The sequence below is a fragment of the Perognathus longimembris genome, chromosome 12 (assembly GCF_023159225.1).
Source record: "Perognathus longimembris pacificus isolate PPM17 chromosome 12, ASM2315922v1, whole genome shotgun sequence".
Taxonomy (NCBI): domain Eukaryota; kingdom Metazoa; phylum Chordata; class Mammalia; order Rodentia; family Heteromyidae; genus Perognathus; species Perognathus longimembris.
The window spans coordinates 27,749,370-27,769,679 of record NC_063172.1 but is presented as its reverse complement, the minus strand read 5'-3'; the positions used below and the strand labels follow the sequence as shown (position 1 = coordinate 27,769,679).

The window sequence follows — 20,310 nt, the reverse complement described above, 5'->3', positions numbered from 1 at the left end:
AATTGCCTGGTGTATCATACTTTACTTGGAGGTGAAGTTAAACTCTATAATGTTAACATCTTAAACCTGTAATGGAGGACAAACCCAACACAACAGATATTCACACCCTAAGGTTAGTTCTTAAAACATTATCAGTAGCCTAGTCTTTGCTCGAAAGAGTTTTCTCATTGATAGAAATCTAACTTGCATTTCAAGGTGACATCTATGGTCCACATTCATAAATGAGAACTAGACAAGGGTCTAGAATAGAATACTAAAGTTATTAAGATAAGTTATAAGTTCTTCCCTATGCCTGCCCCCACCCCCTCCTTGGCCTCCCCAGAATCAGAAAAGCACAATGTTTTCAGGTCTTTAAAGAACATATTACAAGTGACAGTATGTATGACACTAATTTAGAAAGGTCTTTGGAGGGAAAAATGCCAATGTTATTCAGGATATGGTTTTAAAATTAATGTAAAGATATCAGGTATGTGTGGTTTATACCTGTAATCCTAGCTACTGAGGAGGCTGAAATCTGGAGGATTGTGGTTCAGAGATAGCCTAGTCTAGGAAGAAATATTTGCTGGATACGATCTTCAAAATAACCAGAGCTAGAGGTGTGCTTTGAGTGGTAGAGCACAAGACCAACAATCACAGAGCCATAAGTTCCAACCCTGGTAGTACAAGAAAGTAGTCTTTTTGATTCTCAGTGACACAAACATTCACAAAACGTTTGTCTGAATTGATCACAGTCGGTGATTCATCTATGAGAAGGATCAACCACTTGGGTGTGGTTGCCATTGTAAGCCACTTTCTCCTCATCTACTTGATGTAGATGAAGAGTGGCACCTTATTCATCATGGGAAAGAATCGGAAAAACAACAACAAAAACAACTTCCAACACAGCTAAAATAATCAAGCCCCAAATCTCCCCGAAGGTCTATAAGTGTGCCCCCAAGTTCCTTTCCTTGGGGTTTCATTGGCTCAAAAATTGTGAAAATGTAGAAATGATGCATTCTGAAATTTACCCTGCCTTCATCAAAAGGATTGTTAATTGGAATCACAAATAGCCAGGGAGAATCAGATTCAAAGACAACAGGAATCTGAACTCCAACTACTTTCAAGCATTCATTACAAGTGATTTCAACCTTCTCTTTCAAGTGAGATCATTACAGTATCTTAAGCCAGATAAATATTCCAATGCACATCTAAAGACTCTGCTCAGTAGGACTTATAGGAATCTTGGTGCTAAACATATTCTATCCAGGAAGGGAGGTCCTGCTTTGCTTTTGGTGAGCATCAGAGTATACGTTTAGAAGTTTTGGCTTATTCCTAGATAGCTTTGTCTTTGATGAGAAAGCCAGCAGATAAAAAAGGAGAATCTTCAAGCCAGGAGCATCTCTTCTGCCATTTCCACCAATGGGAGATTTTGTTGGGTTATCTCCCCTTCCTTTGTGAAGATGCACTTCACAACGAGGTACATTTAATCAAAAACCTAATGGAATATTCTGCCTATCACAGTACTCTCTTTATTGAACTGGAAATGAACTTTATTTAAAAGAAAGTTGATCTTGGAGACCAAAGAATGGGAATTTGTGACCCAAGGAGATGGGAAAGAAGTAGAAGGGAAATGAAAAATATGAAAAGTCAAGAGATATTATCCTAATTTTCTCCAGTCACCTATTCCTATGTGCCCATTCTTCCTTTGACTTCCTCTTCCTCTTTTCTTTGGGTATAGATGTTCAATTTTTGTCTTTGCCTATAATTTACATTCAACCATAAGGCTAATGCAATCCAGTGTGCATATGACAGTCCAATCATTAAAACCTTAACTTTTGAAGGATCCTGCTCAGTTACTTTCTGACAGAAGGGAGGAAAATGCAAGCCTATTTTCCATGTTCTATACTTTCTACCTGGGAGTAAAGTAGTCTCATTCATCTCTATGAATCCTAATATCCACCATGTGGTCAATGCTAGAGAAAATAGGCAACCGTTATTAGATATCTTTGCTGACAAAGCACATTGGATGGCCAGACCTCAGTTTCTAGGGCCTGTGAAAAAAGGCAGCTTTGTTACCAAGGCACATTATCAGGATGGTATGACTTGGAGTTTTATAAAGTAAGCAATCAAGCAGGCAGACATGAGATGGAGAGACAGGAAGAGAGACAAAGAGAAAGAAGGAGAGAGGGGAAGAGAGAGATGAGCTGGCAGTGATGCATGGAGAAGAGGGCAGAGAGAGCAAAGAGAGCTTGAATCTGAGCATTCATGGTGGAATCAGCAGTGCCCTCTGTTGCTGAGCCCCTTGCTCCAGCACGGCCTGTGTGTGACAGTGTAGGATCTCAGACCTGCCCCCAGCTGGGCTGCGTACCAGGAACCTATGTAGGATAGAGACCATTCTCTTTCTTGCAGTGATGGGCTAACAGTGGTACCCATAGAGAGGAGAGAATTTAGCATGATGTGGAGCAAGGCCAGCATTGTCACTTGGCTTAAGACACCTGAGAGATGATTTCAATGTATAATAAAATATTGAGCCTACATTATGTTTCCAAAGTTGTCAATTAAAAAAAAACACACATAAATGTGAAAAAGTTCATTGAAGACTCTAAAAGTAAAGGTGTCTATGGTTTTGTTTGTTCATTCAGATGTTGCTATAACACACAAATATTTTCTTTAAAAAGGACTACCATATACCTTGGCATAGATAGTATACTGAATATTGAATATACAAAGATGCCCAGGTCTGAATGCCTGTAGGTTTTGGCTTATTCCTAGATAGCTTCATCTTTGATGGGAAAGCCAGCAGGCGAAAAAGGAGAATCTTCAAGCCAGGAGTATCTCTTCTGCCATTTCCACCAATGGGAGATTTTTATTTTTATTTTTTTTATTTTTGCCATTTCTGGGGCTTGGACTCAGGGCCTGAGCACTGTCCCTGGCTTCTTTTTGCTCAAAGCTAGCACTCTACCACTTGAGCCACAGCGCCACTTCTGGCTTTTTCTATGTATGTGGTGCTGAGGAATCAAACCCAGGGTTTCATGTATGCCAGGCAAGCACTCTACCACTAGGCCACATTCCCAACCCAATAGGAGATTTTGTTGGGTTATCTCCCCTTGCTTTGTGAATATGCACTTCACAGCTAGGTACATTTAATCAAAAACCTAATGGAAGATTCTGCTCTTTATTGAACTGGAAATGAACTTAACTTTATTTAAAAGAAAGTTGATCTTGGAGACCCATAATTATGAGTACGAGTATCTATAGCTAGTAAAAGAGACTGTGTAGGTGTGACTGAATTAAGGCTATTGGGATGAGGGGATTGTCCTATATTACCCAGATCACTCTAGTATAATCACAAGGCTATTTCTAAGAAGAAGAAAGATACAGAGTACGATGACCAGAAGAATGGCACTATAGTCTCAATCTGCTTCCGTTGACTGGGAAAGTGGATGAAGAGAGCTACCTGAGGCAGCCTGTAGAAGCTGGGAAGGAAGGGAAGGGAAGGCTTTGTTCTAAGAACTTCCGGAAGAACACAGCCAAGATGACTCCTTCAATTTACCCAGTGAAATTCAGTTTAGACTTCAGACTTCTAGAACTGAAAGGTAATTCCTGTGCAGAAAATTAATACCATGTATTTCAGTACTATACAGCAGCCACACTAGTGTGGTAAATTTTAGGGTCTTTCCTACTGATATTATAAAAGACAAAAGAGTTGCAGCTTGTTACCACAAAAATAATGTTTATATACCCAAATTAAACCATAGAAAATGACATCTGAGAAAAACAACTCAAAAATTGGTGACTTGGAAACTGGGTGAGTTGCACCCCATTCCTTGTCAAGCCTAATTATAAACTTTTTGTCTCATCACAGCCTTGGCCAGTTATTAGTGTTTGTAGGTAAAAAACCATGACTTTTTATTTTTTTGTTAAATTGTTTGGATTTCTAAGTCTTGAGGAGATAAAAGAGTCAGCCACGATTTTAGGTTGCAACCTTGTTATGAAGCTACAAGTATTACATTAGTTGTTACAAAAAGTTGTTTGTTTATGGCTCTCCTAGACCATGATTTCCTTCTACCTCAGCACTTCCAAATGCATATGTCTCCAAGTTGGTAAATGAAATTTAACAGACAGTGACTTCTTTGAAGCAAATGACTGTTTTCCTAATGGTTCAGACCAGCTGGGACAAAGACAGAGAGTTTCTAGTGACAGTGACAAAGCCTTGAGAATGTGGGTTTTCATAGAAGGAAACAAAAGATAAAGAATAGAATGGGAAGCTCAATAAGATCCTACAGTGCATTCCTAGTCATCCAAAATAATTGAAAACACGGAGATTAGCATAAGAATGTGACAGAATTCATGAATCTTCAGCTTACAAAGTAAGAGAATAGAATAATGAAGCCCTTAATGTGAAAATGATTTGAAAGTTAACATAATCTCTTTGATGATTTGGAGTCTTCATGGTGCTGTAGCATTTCCTACCATCATAAATATTAATCATCAAGGTGTGGCACTGTAGAAAAGAGGAAATTAGAGTTTTCTATTGCCAGGCTTCTTTAAACCCACCAGTATACAGGCATTCCTTAGGAACTTGTGTATCCTTAGAGTTAAGTCATGGAAACCCACTAGGGGTCTACAAGTGGACTGAGGCACTTTACAGTAAGGGATGTATTTCTAGCAGGCTGAGTATACCTTCATGTTTGTGATTGCTTTTTATATTTTCTATACTGAGCATGGTTAAGTCACTCAAGTGTGAGCAAGTGTCTGCTAGCACTTTCTGGGTCTTTCTCTAAAGCATTTACAATGAAACTCATGGAAAATATCTTTAGCAAAACAAGTACAACTATAACAAAATAACCTGAGCATCATTTTTGCTTGTTTATTTTGGCAGGACCTCATCTACAGAGTAGACAGAATTAAACTTAAAGAACAGACTTTAAACCAGGTACCGGTGGCTCTTGCCTATAATCCTAGCTACTCAGGAGGCTAAGATCTAAGGATTGTGGTTCAAAGACAGCTCAGACAAGGGAGTCTGTGAGACTCTTATCTCCAGTTAACTACCAAAAAAAATTCCAGAAGTGGAACTATAGCTTAAGTGGTAGAATGTCAGCCTTGAGCAAAAAGAACAAAAAAAAACCAACAACAAAATCCTTCAGGGATAGTGCCCAAGTCCTGAGTTCAAGCCCCAGGATAGGCACCAAAAAAAAAAAAAAGAAGGGAGGGAAGGGAAAGAAGATCAGCAAATTACTCTTTTTTTTTTTTTTTTTTTTGGCCAGTCTTGGGGCTTGGACTCAGGGCCTGAGCACTGTCCCTGGCTTCTTTTTGCTCAAGGCTAGCACTCTGCCACTTGAGCCACAGCTCCAATTCTGGCCATTTTCTGTGTATGTGGTGCTGGGGAATTGAACCCAGGGCCTCATGTATACGAGGCGAGCACTCTTGCCACTAGGCCATATCCCCAGCCTCAGCAAATTACTCTTGATGTCCTCCTTTCCCGGTCCTGGAACCTGCCAACTGAACTTCCTGTGAACTAAATTTCCACACCATTCTTTAGCTATAATGGAAACAACTTTGTTGGTTCTCAGAGTTCCATTGGTCATGGAAGCTGCCACAGAAGATTTGCCTATGCCCCTCTGCAACCCCTTTTAAAATGAAAAGGAACGAAAGCCATTTAGGAAGGAAATGAAACTGGATAAACAGACAAGGGGAGAGTAAAAGTAAAAAAAAAAAAAAAAAAAAAATGGAAATGCCCAAACTCAACCAAAACAGTACCAAGAAGTAAAAACTGAAAAGTCAACATCTTCTTTCAGATGTTAATAAGCTGAAAACTTTATTAAGTAAAGAGACAGAAAATTAAAGGGCATGTATGGCCAGGGAAAAATCCTGAAACTCACACCTGTTGTCCCTGTGTTTTGGGTAAACCACATCTCCAAATTTGTTTAACTAATAATGAGACTGATAGGTTAAGTTTTAGGTAATGAACTCACCCCAAACCCAATGTCTCCTAGTGATTAAGAGTTGTTGATGAAACTCAACTGAGATTCCCCAGATAAATATGCCTGGCAGGACCCACCATTTCAAGTCTACTTCAGTCTTACACTGTTTCCTGCAGTGTGAGAAGTTTCTCCCTTTCCCATCTTTCCCTACTTTATCCTGTTTTACTAAGATAAATCGTTGCTAAATTTTTTGAAAAGTGAAAATTGGTCAGGTACTGGTGGCTCACACCTTGTAATCTTAGCTACTTAGGAAGCTGAGATATGAAGATGGTGGTTTGAAGCCAGCCTGGTAAGAGAAATCCATGAGAATCTTATTTCCAATTAACCACCAAAAAGCCTAGTCGAGCTATATGGCTCAAGAGGTGGAATGCCAGCCTTGAGTGGAAAAGCTAAGGGATAGCACCTAGGCCCTGAATTCAAGCCCCAGAACACACACACACACACACACACACACACACACACACACACACTCTCTCTCTCTCTCTCTCTCTCTCTCTCTCACACACACACACACACAGTGAAAATGGCAAGATAAAAAACTTCATATACCTTATGAAATCAACTAGTATTTTAAAATTAACATAAATAGGCACAGAAAAGATACTGAAAATGATCAACAGCAGTTGTCTTTATGGATGGGGTGAACTTAAGGCTAATGTTTCCTTTTTCTTTTTATATTTTCCTAGTGCTCATATTTTCACAGTAGATATTATATATTATTACATACCTATCCTGGGGGGTGGAGTCATCCTTTATTTTTGCTGGGATCCACATCATTCAGGGATTGATTTAACACACTTTTTTGAGCTAGTTATGGCCATAGGTTAAGGAAAACCCATTGGTGGTCCAATCAAAAAAGAGAAATATTTGGAAAATTTTCGAGAGTTCTCAGATGAGGATGTTTCCTTTGAGATCCCCATTCTTTCATCCTTTCAATATTTGCAGTTATTCTTCTAGCTACCCATGTAGGTTCCGCCCCATAGGCCTGAGGCCTACTCCTAAGGCCCAATCACAGGGCAGAGTGGCAGTTCTCCTTCAGCTCTGCCCCTAGTTCTCATCACCATGTTTCCTCAACTTTATTTATTTGGTAAGAAAGTTTCACTTTATCTCCACCTTTGTCCTGCCAGAAGTTGAGCTCTTTTTGTCTCTCCTTGTGTTACGTTCTCCTTCTTATCTAGCTCACTATTCTCCCAGGGGTAGCAGCACTACCTCAGCAGTATGTCTACCCAGATGTTCCAGGATGACAGGACATTCACCCACATGTCCTGGGATGAGTGTGACCCCTGAGCTCAGCCTTCTAGGAAGCTAAATGTCCATTTTCTTAGTCCTGCTTTTTGCTTCCAGATGTTTCTCTGCTGTGTCTTACCCAAGGAGTGAGGAGCAGAGGCCCTTACCATCTTTGCCACCCACTTAGGGCTTCTTGGGTCCTGTGTCTGTCTCTAAGTCATATCTACTGCTGATCAAGCAGTCATTGTCATGACCATAGTTTCTTAGTCCCAATTTCCTCAACATTTTCTGTGGTTCCACAAGGAAAATGTAGCCAGCATTAAAATTGCCTGTTCCCTTCAAAGAACCTTGTGTGGGTATTCAATTTGGGGACTCCAGATGATGTCTCTGTAAAATGATAGCATCTTCAATAGCTCCGTTTGATGGGATAGAATCTAGAGTTCAGATCCTGATCTTTTAAAGTTTATAAGTTGTAAATTGATCATGATCATGTTGACTTTTCTTTTTCCATGCCTGGCACTGTTCTAAGCACTTCACATAGCAAGTCACATACAAAGTAACACTGTGGCATGGATTGGGAGTGCTGGGAGTTCTCTATTTGACAGATGAGGACACTGTTCATGTGAACTACCTTGGTTAGAATTAGAAGAATCAGAAGTAGTGATGGAAGGATACAGGATTTGAAGCCAGGTTTGAGCGTGATCATTAACACAATGAATGTGGAAGAAGTAGACCCTAGGCCAAAGGCTCTTGCTCTGTGCAAGTCATTGCAGTGAGTCAATGGAGGGACTAGATGCAATAAAGATAGTCAACTAAAGACCAAATGTCTACCTGAAGTTAGGGGGGATCATCCCAAAGAAGCAGATGAGCAGGCAAGAACAGGAGCCCAGTGTCACCAGAGTTCCAGAATTTTTAAGCGGTGCTAACCATTGTGTTTGTTTGCTGTATTTTTTATGGTCAACCTCCCTGAATTGAGCTAATATAATACCAAATATATTACCCTGGTAGGCCAAATATAATACCCTGGTGACCCAGCAGCTTATAATCTCTTTCCTCTGCTTTGCTATGCATCTTTCTGTTCTTTCTTGTGACACACACTTGTCTTCTTGTAAAGGGTGAGGATAACATACCTGCACAATCTCCAGCATCTCTGCCTTGCTAATGTAGCCGTTTCCATCCAGGTCATACATGCTGAAGGCCCATTTCAGCTTCTGCTCCAACTTCCCCCTTGATGTGACACTCAGGGCTATGATGAATTCTCTAAAGTCTATTGTCCCATCTCCATTTGCATCGAAGGTGCGGAAGACATGCTCTGCAAATTTGGAAGCATCCCCATAAGGGAAAAAGTTCCCATATATTTTCTTAAACTCTTCCATTGACAAATGTCCACTGGGGCAGTCTCTCAAGAAGCCTTTGTACCATTCCTGGATCTCGTGCTCTGTAAAGTCTGTGCTTTCCAGCAAGTCCTGCATGACCTCCGGGCGCAGCTTGCTGTTCTGTTTCCCCATCCTGGTGGCAAGAATTTAACTGCAGACAGAAAAGAAAATATGTATAATTTTCAGAGCTGCTCTCTGTTCCTTGGGAAAAATTAAAAAACAAACAAACAAATTCTGTGTTAGTCCAATAGCATTGTCTAGGTTTTGCAACATTGCAGTAAGCCAAAGGAAACAATGGAAAGAGAAGTCTGCCAAAGCTATGGAGAAGAGATATCACTGACCAGAGCCAACCAGACAGCGAAAGATAATAGCTAGATGGCTAAGAGAGATTTCATCAGTTAGTTTGCTCTGGCTTATCAGTTTGCCAGAGGTTGAATCTGGCATTAAGAAGGCTGAGGTTGCCAAATGCTGATCCTGGATATTCAGGAAGCTGAGATTTGATGATCATGGTTCAAAGCCAACCCAGACAGACAAATATGAGAGACTCTTATCTCCAATTAACCAACAAAAAGTTGAAAGTAGAGGTGTGGCTTCGGTGATAGAGCACCAGCCTTGACCAAAAAAGGTAAGCCCTGATTTCAAGTGCCGGTGCGCGCGCACGCGCGCGCGCACACACACACGCACGCGCACACCCAGTTCTAATGTCAAATCCTAGCAGGAAGAATTGAAGAAGAGGAAGAAAGAAACTGAAAGGGAGAACTTAGCATATTTAATTGCTAGACTATTTTCATGTAAAGTACACATTGGGTACCACTTAGATAACAGAAAAAGAGACACAAAGAAGGAAACTGTAAACAAATCTAACTAACACCATGAAACACTTCCAAAGGAGTTCAGTTCTTCCAATCCACAGTGAATCACTGACCACTTTTGCTTTGGATGGTTCAGATGATGCTTCATAAAGCTGTTGACCTCCTACAATGGTGGTTTATGAAACTAATTTTCCCTATTAACAATTCATATTTTCTTATTGGAAGTGTAGCACATGTCCATAGAAAAAGCATGAAACAACTAAGGGTTAGTTTATACCTAACCTTTAGAGATAAACTCTGCTAACATTTGGATGTGTGCCCTTGTGTGTATACTTCTTTAAATATGCTACTAACACCCCCCAGTTTTAAGTATTTTTCAACTTTGTGATAGTATGACAATAATATGCATTCAGTAGAATGCTGCTTTTGAATTTTGATCATTTCCTAGGCTAGTGATATTTTGTCCACTATCCTTTCTCTATCCTGGACAGCATCAGTGAGCCCCAGCTGTCAGTTATACCCTGTGTGGAGGGGACAGGAGAGGCGACCGCAGACCTCTACTCTGTATTATGCTGCTAAACCAAGATGTTGGGTAGTATACAAGAATCATAGGCATTTAGTTTCAACTTTCATAATTTTATCAGGATACAACCCCATTGTAAGCTGAGGGTTCTTTCAAGGCAGCATGTAGGGAGACAATGGAAATACCATCTTCCCATCCTCATAGCCAATCCTGCTGAGGAAGAACAGGCGAAGGTCGCCTGACTTTGAGCACAGTTCTCAAACCTCAGAACTAAGAGTGATAGAGAGAAATTCCTTCTCATAACAGGGGCTCTGCACTTTGCATTTTTCTTTTATTGGGGAAAGAAACCCCAAAAGTAAGGTTTAAAAATGACAGTATATCTAAAAGACATTCCAGTGGCATTTTAATCCCAGTGGCAGGGTCTTTGCATTGGAAGATATATTCATTTTCATCTGTCTCTCTCCTGCCCTGTCTCACCACCAGCCCTGGGCACACCTGTGCATCTCCAGGGCATCTGGTGAATTAAGGAAGGAAGGAGCACAAGTGAGAAGAAACCACTGGTAGACAGGAAGGTAATCACAATATGCAAATACAGGACAGTCTTCTTGGCAGAGGAAGTGGCCAGGCTTTCAGCATGCTGCTTGTTGCACTAGCTTTCAGACAAAATTTGGTCTTGGGAAATGGAGAGAGGAGTGGTGGGTGAATGTAGTCAAAATATTCAGTGCATATATGTAAAATGGAGATGCGTGGGCCTGGGAGAGATTGGGGAGAACGTGGACGGGTGATATCAATTGAGATCTATTATATTCAATAACTGACATGCTGAACTGAAACTTCTTTGTACAACTATTAAAGATAATTTAGAGACGGACTCCTGTGGCTCATGTCTGTAATCCTAGTTACTAAGGAGGCTGAGATTTGAGGATCTCAGTTCAAAGCCAGCCTGGGAATTTCGAGTCTTATCTCTAATTAACTACTCACACACCAGAAGTGGAGCTGTGGTTCAAACTGAAAGAGCACTAGCCCTGAGCAAAAGAGCTCAGGGACAGCTTTCTTTCAGGCCCTGAGTTCAAGCCCTAGTGCCTACCAGGAAAAAAGATAATTTAAATTTTAAAATAATTGGTATTAAAAACACTCATATTACACCATCTATCTGGTGGCCTCACTGATAAGAAATTCTTTTTCTTTGTAAGTATATTATTCCTTTGGAAATTATTGGTAGTAGGATTTAACATAATGAAATGCTGTTATTTTGTGTGCTGCATTTCTTTCTTGAAACTTGATTAAATGTTTTCTAAGTTCTAACAATCTTTATGGAATCTTTAGAGTTTTCCAAATATAAAGCCATGCCATCTGCAAACAGACAATTTTACTTCTTTCGAAAAGAAATTCTAACAGTGCAGTTTTTGCACATCACATGACCTATCTCATTTGTAACATCTATAGGTCAAGAAAACTGGAGCGAAACCTCATGAATTACTGAATCAATTGGCTTAAAAAAAATAAACCAGCATCTATTCTTCCTATCCAGTGGCACAGTCATGATCTTACTTCTAGAGGAATTCAAACAAGCTGACTTATTTTGAGTTAGGAACTAGAGTTAGACGTTGGTTGTGATTTTCTCATAGGTAGGTATCCTCTAAAGGGCAAGAATGGACAATTCATCCCACAGTGGACAACCGGTATGACCAACAGTTGAGGAGAACCCCTCAGCAAACTCCTTTATACAAGCCAACACTTTATACAAGAGCAAAATTAAACTGCAACCCCAAATGGAGCAGGGAAGAGACTTTATAAACAGAACACTGTAATAACATTCATTTTCCTTTCGGGTTCTGGTATTTTTTGTTTTTGGAAGAAAATAAAATTGAAGGGGTTGATTTGTGTATAAGAATTTTCAAACTGTCATTTAGTTGCTAAGTTGGCAATTTGCCCAAGGCAAGAATTCAGAAACATGAGGTGATACATAATACATGAGCTGACAGAGCTCCAAAAACACTTAATGGAATTTATGAGTGATTTCAAGTTTTCCTTTAGGGAAGTTCTTTAAACTATAGTTCTTTGGGGGTGGTGCTCAATCAAATCATCATTATTACAATTTCATTATATGCAAATCATTTGTATCTGTTCTTAGGGCAGGGAACATTGCTATTCTAATATTTCAGTCTACTTTAAAGCATGATTTGTTGCCAAGTACCATTTTTTCAAACTCAACCTAAGTTCTTTCCCAAAATTTAACAAGTACTTCTCATTTATTAGCTATTTTGCACTAAAAACAAATTGGGCACATTTTGGCTGTGTCTCCCACTGATTTGTGTGCTGCTATTTTTCAGTAAACAGTAATTAAACCACATTTACAAAATCATTAGCACAGAAAGGCTGGAACACAAACAAGGCAGAAGAGCACAGAATAAGTTGTCTGGGAAGTGTTTGCAATTTAGTCCAGAATTTGTTTCAGTAGATAACTACAAATAGTTTACTAAGAAAGATGATTACACTTGAGAACTCCATCTACAATTGGCTAGACTGCACAACTGTTCAGGGGCCAGAGGCTCATGTTTGGAATCCTTGCTACTCAGGAGGCTGAGGTCTGAGAAGCATAGTTCCAAGCCAGTCCTGGCAGAAAAGTCTGCTGAAATCTTACCACCAATAACCTACCAAAAATCTGGAAATGGAGCTGTCGTTAAGTGGAGCACCAACCTAGAGTGAAAAAGCTAAGGGATAGAACCCTGAATTCAAGTCCTAGTTCTCTCTCTCTCTCTCTCTCTCTCTGCATCGCTGTCTCTGTCTCTCTGTCTCTCTCTGTTTCTCTGTCTCTCTTTCTCTCTGTCTCTGTCTCTCTCTGTCACACACACACACACACACACACACACACACACACACACACATATATTTCTCCAGGAATGTGCCACAAAGTTTCCTTCCTTGGATGTAAGAAGAGGAATGCCTGGGCTGGGAATATGGCCTAGTGGCAATAGTGCTTGCCTGTATACGTGAAGCCCTAGGTTCAATCCCTCAGCACCACAAATATAGAAGAGTCCAGAAGTGGCGCTATGGCTCACATGGTAGAGTGCTAGCCTTGAGCAAAAAGAAGCCAGGGACAGTGCTCAGGCCCTGAGTTCAAGCCCCAGGACTTGCCCCAGGCAAAAAAAAAAAAAAAGAAGAAGAAGAGGAATGCTTGACAATACCTTTATCTTTTGGAAACTTCATTTTTGCCTGCTTGTATTAAGGAGGACAGAGAATAAAAAAATATGTTACTTAGAAGTCAAAAGTTGTACATTAAAGCCAAGTGCTAGTGTCTCATGCCTATAATTCTAGCTACTCAAGAGGCTGAGAACTGAGGATCACAGTTTGAAGCCAGTCCGGGTAGAAAACTTCCTGTGAGACTCTTATCTCCAACTAAATACTCTAAAACTGGAAGTGATGCTGTCAAGTGAGAGAATACTAGCTAGCCTTGAGCACAAAGGCGCTCAGGGACAGCACCCAGGCCCTGAGTTCAAGTCTCACAACCACCACAACAACAACAAAATAAATAAATACTTGTAAAACATTCCATTTCCCCCCTTTTTTCTTGTAGTACTGGGATTTGAATTAAGGGCCTCCTCCTATAGGCACTGCAATACTTGAATCATGCTGCCAACTGTTTTGCTTTTCATTGCTTTTTAGATAGGATCTAGCTAACTTGGTCCTGGCTGGTCTTTTAACCCTGATCTTACTTCCATCTTCCAAGTAGCTGGGAATACAGGGCGCTCTACCATGCCTTGCCCTCTCAAATTCTTTTATTACTCTATCCACTCACTAAAAATGTTTATTTTGTGCCAGGTGAATGTAATGGAGAGGGCTCAGGACGTGAACTAAAAAAATGTTTGAGTTCAAAGCCTGCCTCTGTTGTTTACTAGTGGGTAAGTAAGTCATTTAATTTTGGGGGGTGTTTCTCACTTTTCTTATCTGTAAAAGGAATTTGGCACTGTGAGTTCATATGTCATGACAACCACATGGGATGATCCTATGTGCACAATGCCATTATGGAGTTAGGGCTAGACTCAGGAAATGAAACCAACATGTTATCCTTGGTGGTTGCTGTGGTTTGGATATGTTGTTCCCCAGTAATGCTCCCAGTGTTAGGGAGTAGAGCCACAAAGAGCTGAAGGCTGGTGAGGATGATTAGGCTGTGAAGACTGCAGTCGTGAGTGGATTCATCTTGTCTGAGGCTGTAGGTCAGATGGCACAGGACTGGGATTGGATTAAGTCCCCTGAGAGTGGCTGTTATAAAAGATTGAGTCTGACCCCCTGTGTCTTGTTCCCTGTCCTTCTCTGTCACATGTGTCCAGGCCATGATGCCCTTGGCTATATTATGATAGAGCCTGAAAGCACTCACCAGACACAAAAATAGGGCCACGTGGCCCTAGGCTTTCAATCTAGAAAATTGTGAGCCAAAGGAAAACATATTTCTTTTCTGTTCAGCTGCAGGTATTTTGTCATAGCAAACTAAAATAGTCCAAGATAGTGGTCCTTCACATGTTATTCTACTCAACCTTCACAGCAATTCTAAGGAAATGGGCGGTTAGGTTTTCTCCAGTTTGTAAGCAAAGAAATGAAAACTCAAAGAGATGACGTAGCCCCACCCCACCCCAAGTCCTACAGCTTGTGAATGAGAGGGCCAAATTGTGACCTTGGGTTGCTTCTTGGCTATCCATTGGCTTTGCCCTGTGTTCTACTATGAACAAAGCACAGGCAGAAAGTAAGACAACAGCTTCATAAGGCCATAGAGAAGAGACAGTCTTCTCCACTTAATGGCTTCATTCCCAAACCAACATGACTTGTCTATTAGGATTGAGGTTTGACTTGAGGTACTGAGACTCATCATGGAATAAACAGACAAAACTCCCTTTGCTCCTGGAACATTCAGTCCAGTGACAAGAGAAATGAAAAAATAAGAAAAGCCTGGCACTGGTTGCGCAAGCCTGTAATCCTAGCTATTCAGGAGGCTGGGATCTGAGGATCACAGTTCAAAGCAAGTTAAGGCAGGAAAGTCAATGAGATCACAAAACAACAACAACAAAAACCAGAAGCAGAGCCGTGGCTCAAATGATAGAGCACTAGCCTCAAGCTGAACAGAGACAGTGCCTAGGCCCTGAATTCAAGCCCATGATTGGCAAAAAAGTATAAAAACACCAAAATGTTAAATGGCTATAGGCCATAGAGAAGGATAAAGAAGAGAAGAGTTTGGGGAACTGATTGCATGTTGGGGACAAAATAAAGAAGAAAAGGGCAGAAAACGCTTACTACAACTGGAATAAATTATTGGTACCACTTGCTAGAGATGAGCATCGCTTGTTAGATGCACTGTATTAAAATAGGAAGTCAATTTTCCATTTAAAAATAAAAATAAAGGAATAGCAATGAAAAATAATGGCCCCATGAAAAGAAATAACAATCACCAGAGAACCTTCTGGAATGCATGCATTCCCTTCTTTAGTTTTTGTATCTGCAGAGGGAAAGATCTGCAGGTTGCATTTCTGTGATTCCTCGCAAGGTTTTGGAAACCCTGTGACTTCATCCCCCAGAGCACGGAATTACATTTTCCAGGGAAAGTCCATAATTTACCCAGGATAGAGTAAGTTCAGAGACGAAGTCTCAAGGCTAGCTGCCCCAAAGTCTCCTAAAATGGAATTCACAAGGTGCTAGGAGAGTTAGCAGTCCCCCAAAGAAACCAAGTTGATCCAAACATTTGCCTTATTCGGGGCCCAGAATAGCAACCACTAAGAATTGCTGTGAATTTTATGTCTAAATTATGAAAACCCAACTAGAAAATGGCTCCTAAGTATCTAAAAAAGTAAATTATACAAAGCTATGAACAAAGGGAAATAAGCATTCAGTGCTTAGTACCGGGCCTGCAGATAGTGAGTGGATGAGGAAGACTGAGAAGCATCCATCATCATCGTTGACATCAGTGATTTAGTATCATTGAAAAGCATTGTCTCCTGTTGTGGCCCCATCATTCCACCCATGGTGGGCTGCTGCGCTCATGGGGATAAGGGTACACTGCTCTCACTTACTGGACACAGCTGGGCATATTCTCTGGAGGATCTAGGCCATCCACGAAAGAAACTCCTGCTGTAAGAACCATTGGTTTCTAGACAGGACCACACCACACTTCCACTAACCAGGCCAAGAGAAGGGGGAAAACTCACACAGTGTTTTCTAACCTAATTCTGCATCTCAGTACAGAAGCCTAAGTCTTTACTATCAAGTTCCCTAAGTAGAATCTATAGGGATTGCCTTATTTACCATGTGACTTTGCCCTCTATGGGCTCAAAGCTGCTAGAATAATACTAACTGTGGATAAAAGAGAAGGTAAAATGTCTGGTACAAAGCAGAAAATAACAAATACCCAAAAATTTGTTAGAGAAAGCAGAAAAGGCAAGAGGAAGGAGGAAGGAAGCAAGAAAGAAAGAGAGGGAAAGAGGAAGGAGAGGACATAGGAAGGTGAATGTCAGGGTGGAAAGAAGGATGAAATGAAAGTTTAAGGATAGAGGTCAGATCATTTGCATGGGGCTTGAACTCAGCTGAAGAGCTCAAGGCTAGCACTCTACCACTTTGAGCCACAGTGCCACTTTTGGTTTTCTGGTGGTAAATTGGAGTCTCATGGACTTGGATGCTGGAGCTGACTTCAAATTGTTATCCTCAGATCTCAGCATCCTGAGTAGCTAGGATTACAGGCATGAACCACTGGTGGCTGGCATGAATTCCTTAAGTGTGCTATAGCACAGTAATGTAACTGTACAACAATTTATTATGTGTTTCGAAGTAATTGGAAGAGGGGCTGGGAATATGGCCTATTGGTAAAGTGCTTGCCTCATATACATGAAGCCCAGGGTTCGATTCCTCAGCACCTTTTTTTTTTTTTAAAAAAAAGCCAAAAGTGGTGCTGTGGCTCAAGTGGTAGAGTGCTAGCCTTGAGCAGAAGGAAGCCAGGGACAGTGCTCAGGCCCTGAATTCAAGCACCAGGACTGGCAAAAAACAAAGTAATTGGAAGAGTATGAAGCTTTCCAACACATAGAAACGATTAATGTTTAGGAGATTAAAGTGTGAATTACCTCAATTGAATACACATTGTGCATATATATGATATTATACTGTACTCATAAATATACACAAACCCCATATCCCAATTAAAGGAAAAGAAAAATAGGCTTTGATTAACACAAACAAATGCTATAGGAAGCTCAGTTAAATTTAAATTTCAGATAAACAACCAAGGATTTTTAAAACAAACTTACAAGAATTATTTGAAAGTCAAATTGAGTAGAGTATCCTGTATGTCTATTTACTAACTCACAATTTGTTGTAGTATTTCCTCCTTCAGCTGTCCTTGTGTTGGTGGCTAAAAAGCAGGCCATGCTAATATATCTTGGCAGTTTGAGGATTCCATTTATCTCAGAATTAAATTTATCTATACAATAGCCAGGGGAGGCCAATCTTACATCTGGAGTTGGGAGTGAGACTTCTACCTCCTTCTAGCTCATTGCTTCTTAGTCCCGTCTTGTCTCAAAGCAGTACCATACCTCTTCTAATAAAGAGTCTCACTAGTTCTTGATGCTTGACTACTGACAGATTTTTATTTGTGGATGTGCAGGTCCTGAGACTTCAACTCAGTGCCTTGGCTTTTTTTCTCCAGGCTAGCACTCTACCACTTGACCCACAGCTTCACTTCCGGATCTTTGGTGGTTGGCTGCCTTCAAACCATGCCCTCAGATCTAAGTCACCGGAGTAACTAGAGTGACAAGTGTGAGCCGCCAGTGCCCAGCTACTGACAGCTTTTAAGTCTTGTTTCTTTATCTTTTCTCATGTGGGCCAGTGGGTAAAACAAAGGTTCTGTCCTTTCTTCAAACCAGGTAAGTCCCCGTCCACCTATCAGTCTATTCACACCTTCTTACCACCAGCCAACCTTAAGCCATTGTCCTTTCTCTGTTCACAAGCTATTTTCAGACTTGCCTGGGAGTCATGCCTTGCCCCTCACGGAAAGCTTCACCGTGAAAGCAACCAATTTGCTTACTCATCTTTGATGTATATTTGTATAGTATGTAAGTCTTGATAATTGAACTAAATTTGGGTTGGCAGTGTGTCCTAGTTCTGAAAGGTGGTTACAACACCTCTTGATTTCCTTCCCTAATCGATTCACATCTTAGCAACCAAACTACAGAGGCCAGAAGTAAGGGAATTCCTATTTTGTGTTCCTAAGATATATACCAATCCTAGTGCTGTAAGTGTGCATACATAGACAGTCAGGCACTGTATAACATCTTGGTCAATGGTGGACCCCCATATAGGAGGATGGCCCCATAAGACTCAATGGCGACACCACAGCCATTGTTTGTGTAGGGGAAGATAAAAAGTAAACACAACAAAACTGACAGTATTTCAGAAGTGCATTCTGTGATGCTCACATAACAAGGAAATTGCCCAATGAAGCATTTCTCAGAATATACCCCATCGTGTATCTGAGAGATGGGGGTTAACACAGTTCCACAGAATGGAAAGCCTGTTCCCATGCTGTCCAAATGACACAGGTGGGTTTAATCTTGCAACACCTCCACTGTACCCTGTGTTCTGTGCTTACGCATAGTGAATGTCTGTTAGCTCCAAACTGGACCTTGCTTCAGCATAAGAAAGTCTTAAGATAGTCACCAAAGCACAAAATGTAGCTCCAGCTCTCCAACCACAACATAAGAAAGTCTTAGGACAGTCACCAAAGCATAAGAAGTAGCTCCAGCTTTCCAACCACAACCCATCTGCCTTCCCTCCTGCTATTTCAACAAAGAACAAGATTGAAAATGCAGAGGTGGCGATATCTCACTACACTCGATGGCATTTGCACACTCTAAGAGTGGAGTGAAATGATGCAACTTCTAAAATACAATTGGTTTTACTGTATTTATTGGCTATCTTCCCCTACATGAGTTTACAAGGTCGCAGATGTAGGGATGTTTTGTTTATTATATAACTCCATTGCCTACCACAAGGCTAAGTATATAATAATTGTTCCATAAAAATCTGTGGGCTAAGAGGCGGAGGTGTGGCTCAAATTGTAGAGTATGTACCTAGCAAGCACAGTACCCTTGAGTTGAAAATTTTAAAACTCTTGTTGAGTGACTGACTGAATTATTAAAATTCAACTTGGTCTCAACTGTAAATTGACCTACTTCCCCTTGTCTCACTATATAGCCTATAAAAGTTTAAAATAGAAAGTGCCAGTGGCTCATGTCTGTAATCCTAGCTACTCAGGAGGTTGAGATTGAGGAAAATCATGGAGACTGAGAAAGAGCTCCAGGCCTTGAGTTCAAGTTCCTCTACTGGCACATGGGCATGTGTGTACACACGCACACGCGCACGCACACACACACACAGAGTTTAAAACAGAAGCCACTACTTTTATAATCACACACAGCTTATCTTTTAAACCTACTGCAGTTATCTTTTAAACCCAATCCTGTTACTCCTGAATTCAAAGCACATGCAGAACATTACACCAGCTGTCCCAGGCCACAATAGAAACAAAAGCACGGGCTGGGAATATGGCCTAGTGGCAAGAGTGCTTGCCTCGAATACATGAAGCCCTCGGTGATTCCCCAGCACCACATATATAGAAAACGGCCAGAAGGGGCGCTGTGGCTCAAGTGGCAGAGTGCTAGCCTTGAGCAAAAAGAAGTCAGGGACAGTGCTCAGCCCGAGTCCAAGGCCCAGGACTGGCAAAAAAAAAAAAAAAAAGAAACAAACAAAAGCACATCTTTATCCTTGTAGGATTTTCACTAGATCCTTGAAATACTGTGAAAAAGGAAAAGGCAAAAGTACCTCCATATTAAAGAAACAAATGGAGGGTGAAGATTTAAGGGTTTATCCAAGACTTCATAGCTAAGGTCCCATGACGGAAGTAGAGCATGGATCTCGGAGCTCCTTGCAGTCAGCGCAGGGCCTCAAAGAAGAGGGCAGGACAGATTTGGGATGGCATTGTGTTTGCAGACAGGGAGCTGTGTATGTGAGTAAGGAAAGCTTTTCTCATTCATCTTTGACTCTCATTACGTTTTTCACTTCTTGTTAGGGCAGGATGAAAATAAAAGCTTCAAGCTGGGCACTGGTGGCTCATACCTATAACCTTAGCTACTCAGGAGGCTGAGATCTGAGGCTCATGGCTCAAAGCCAGCTCAAGTAGGAAAATCCATGAGACTCTTATCTCCAATTATCTAGCAAAAAGCTGGAAGTAGAGGTGTGGCTCAAGTGGTAGAAAGGCAGCCTTGAGTAAAAAAGCCAAGAACACGAGTTCAAGTCTTCATGTTGGCACAAAAACACATATTCACAGCATGATTAAAATTCAACCAACTGAGGTTCCCTAGTACCTGTAAAGGACA

The 20,310-nt window shown here is 40.9% G+C and overlaps 1 protein-coding gene across 3 annotated transcripts in view; it reads right to left on the bottom strand.

Annotated features, from left to right (window-relative positions):
• The window catches only part of Ncald (neurocalcin delta), a 160,644-nt gene that overhangs the window by 11,840 nt on the left and 128,494 nt on the right, over window positions 1–20,310 (bottom strand). For all 3 annotated transcript variants that reach the window (XM_048359036.1, XM_048359035.1, XM_048359037.1), the window contains exon 2: window positions 8,321–8,717. In XM_048359036.1, coding sequence (XP_048214993.1) covers window positions 8,321–8,698 — 378 coding nt within the window. In that variant the 5' untranslated portion in view covers window positions 8,699–8,717. The remainder of the gene's footprint in view (window positions 1–8,320; window positions 8,718–20,310) is intronic.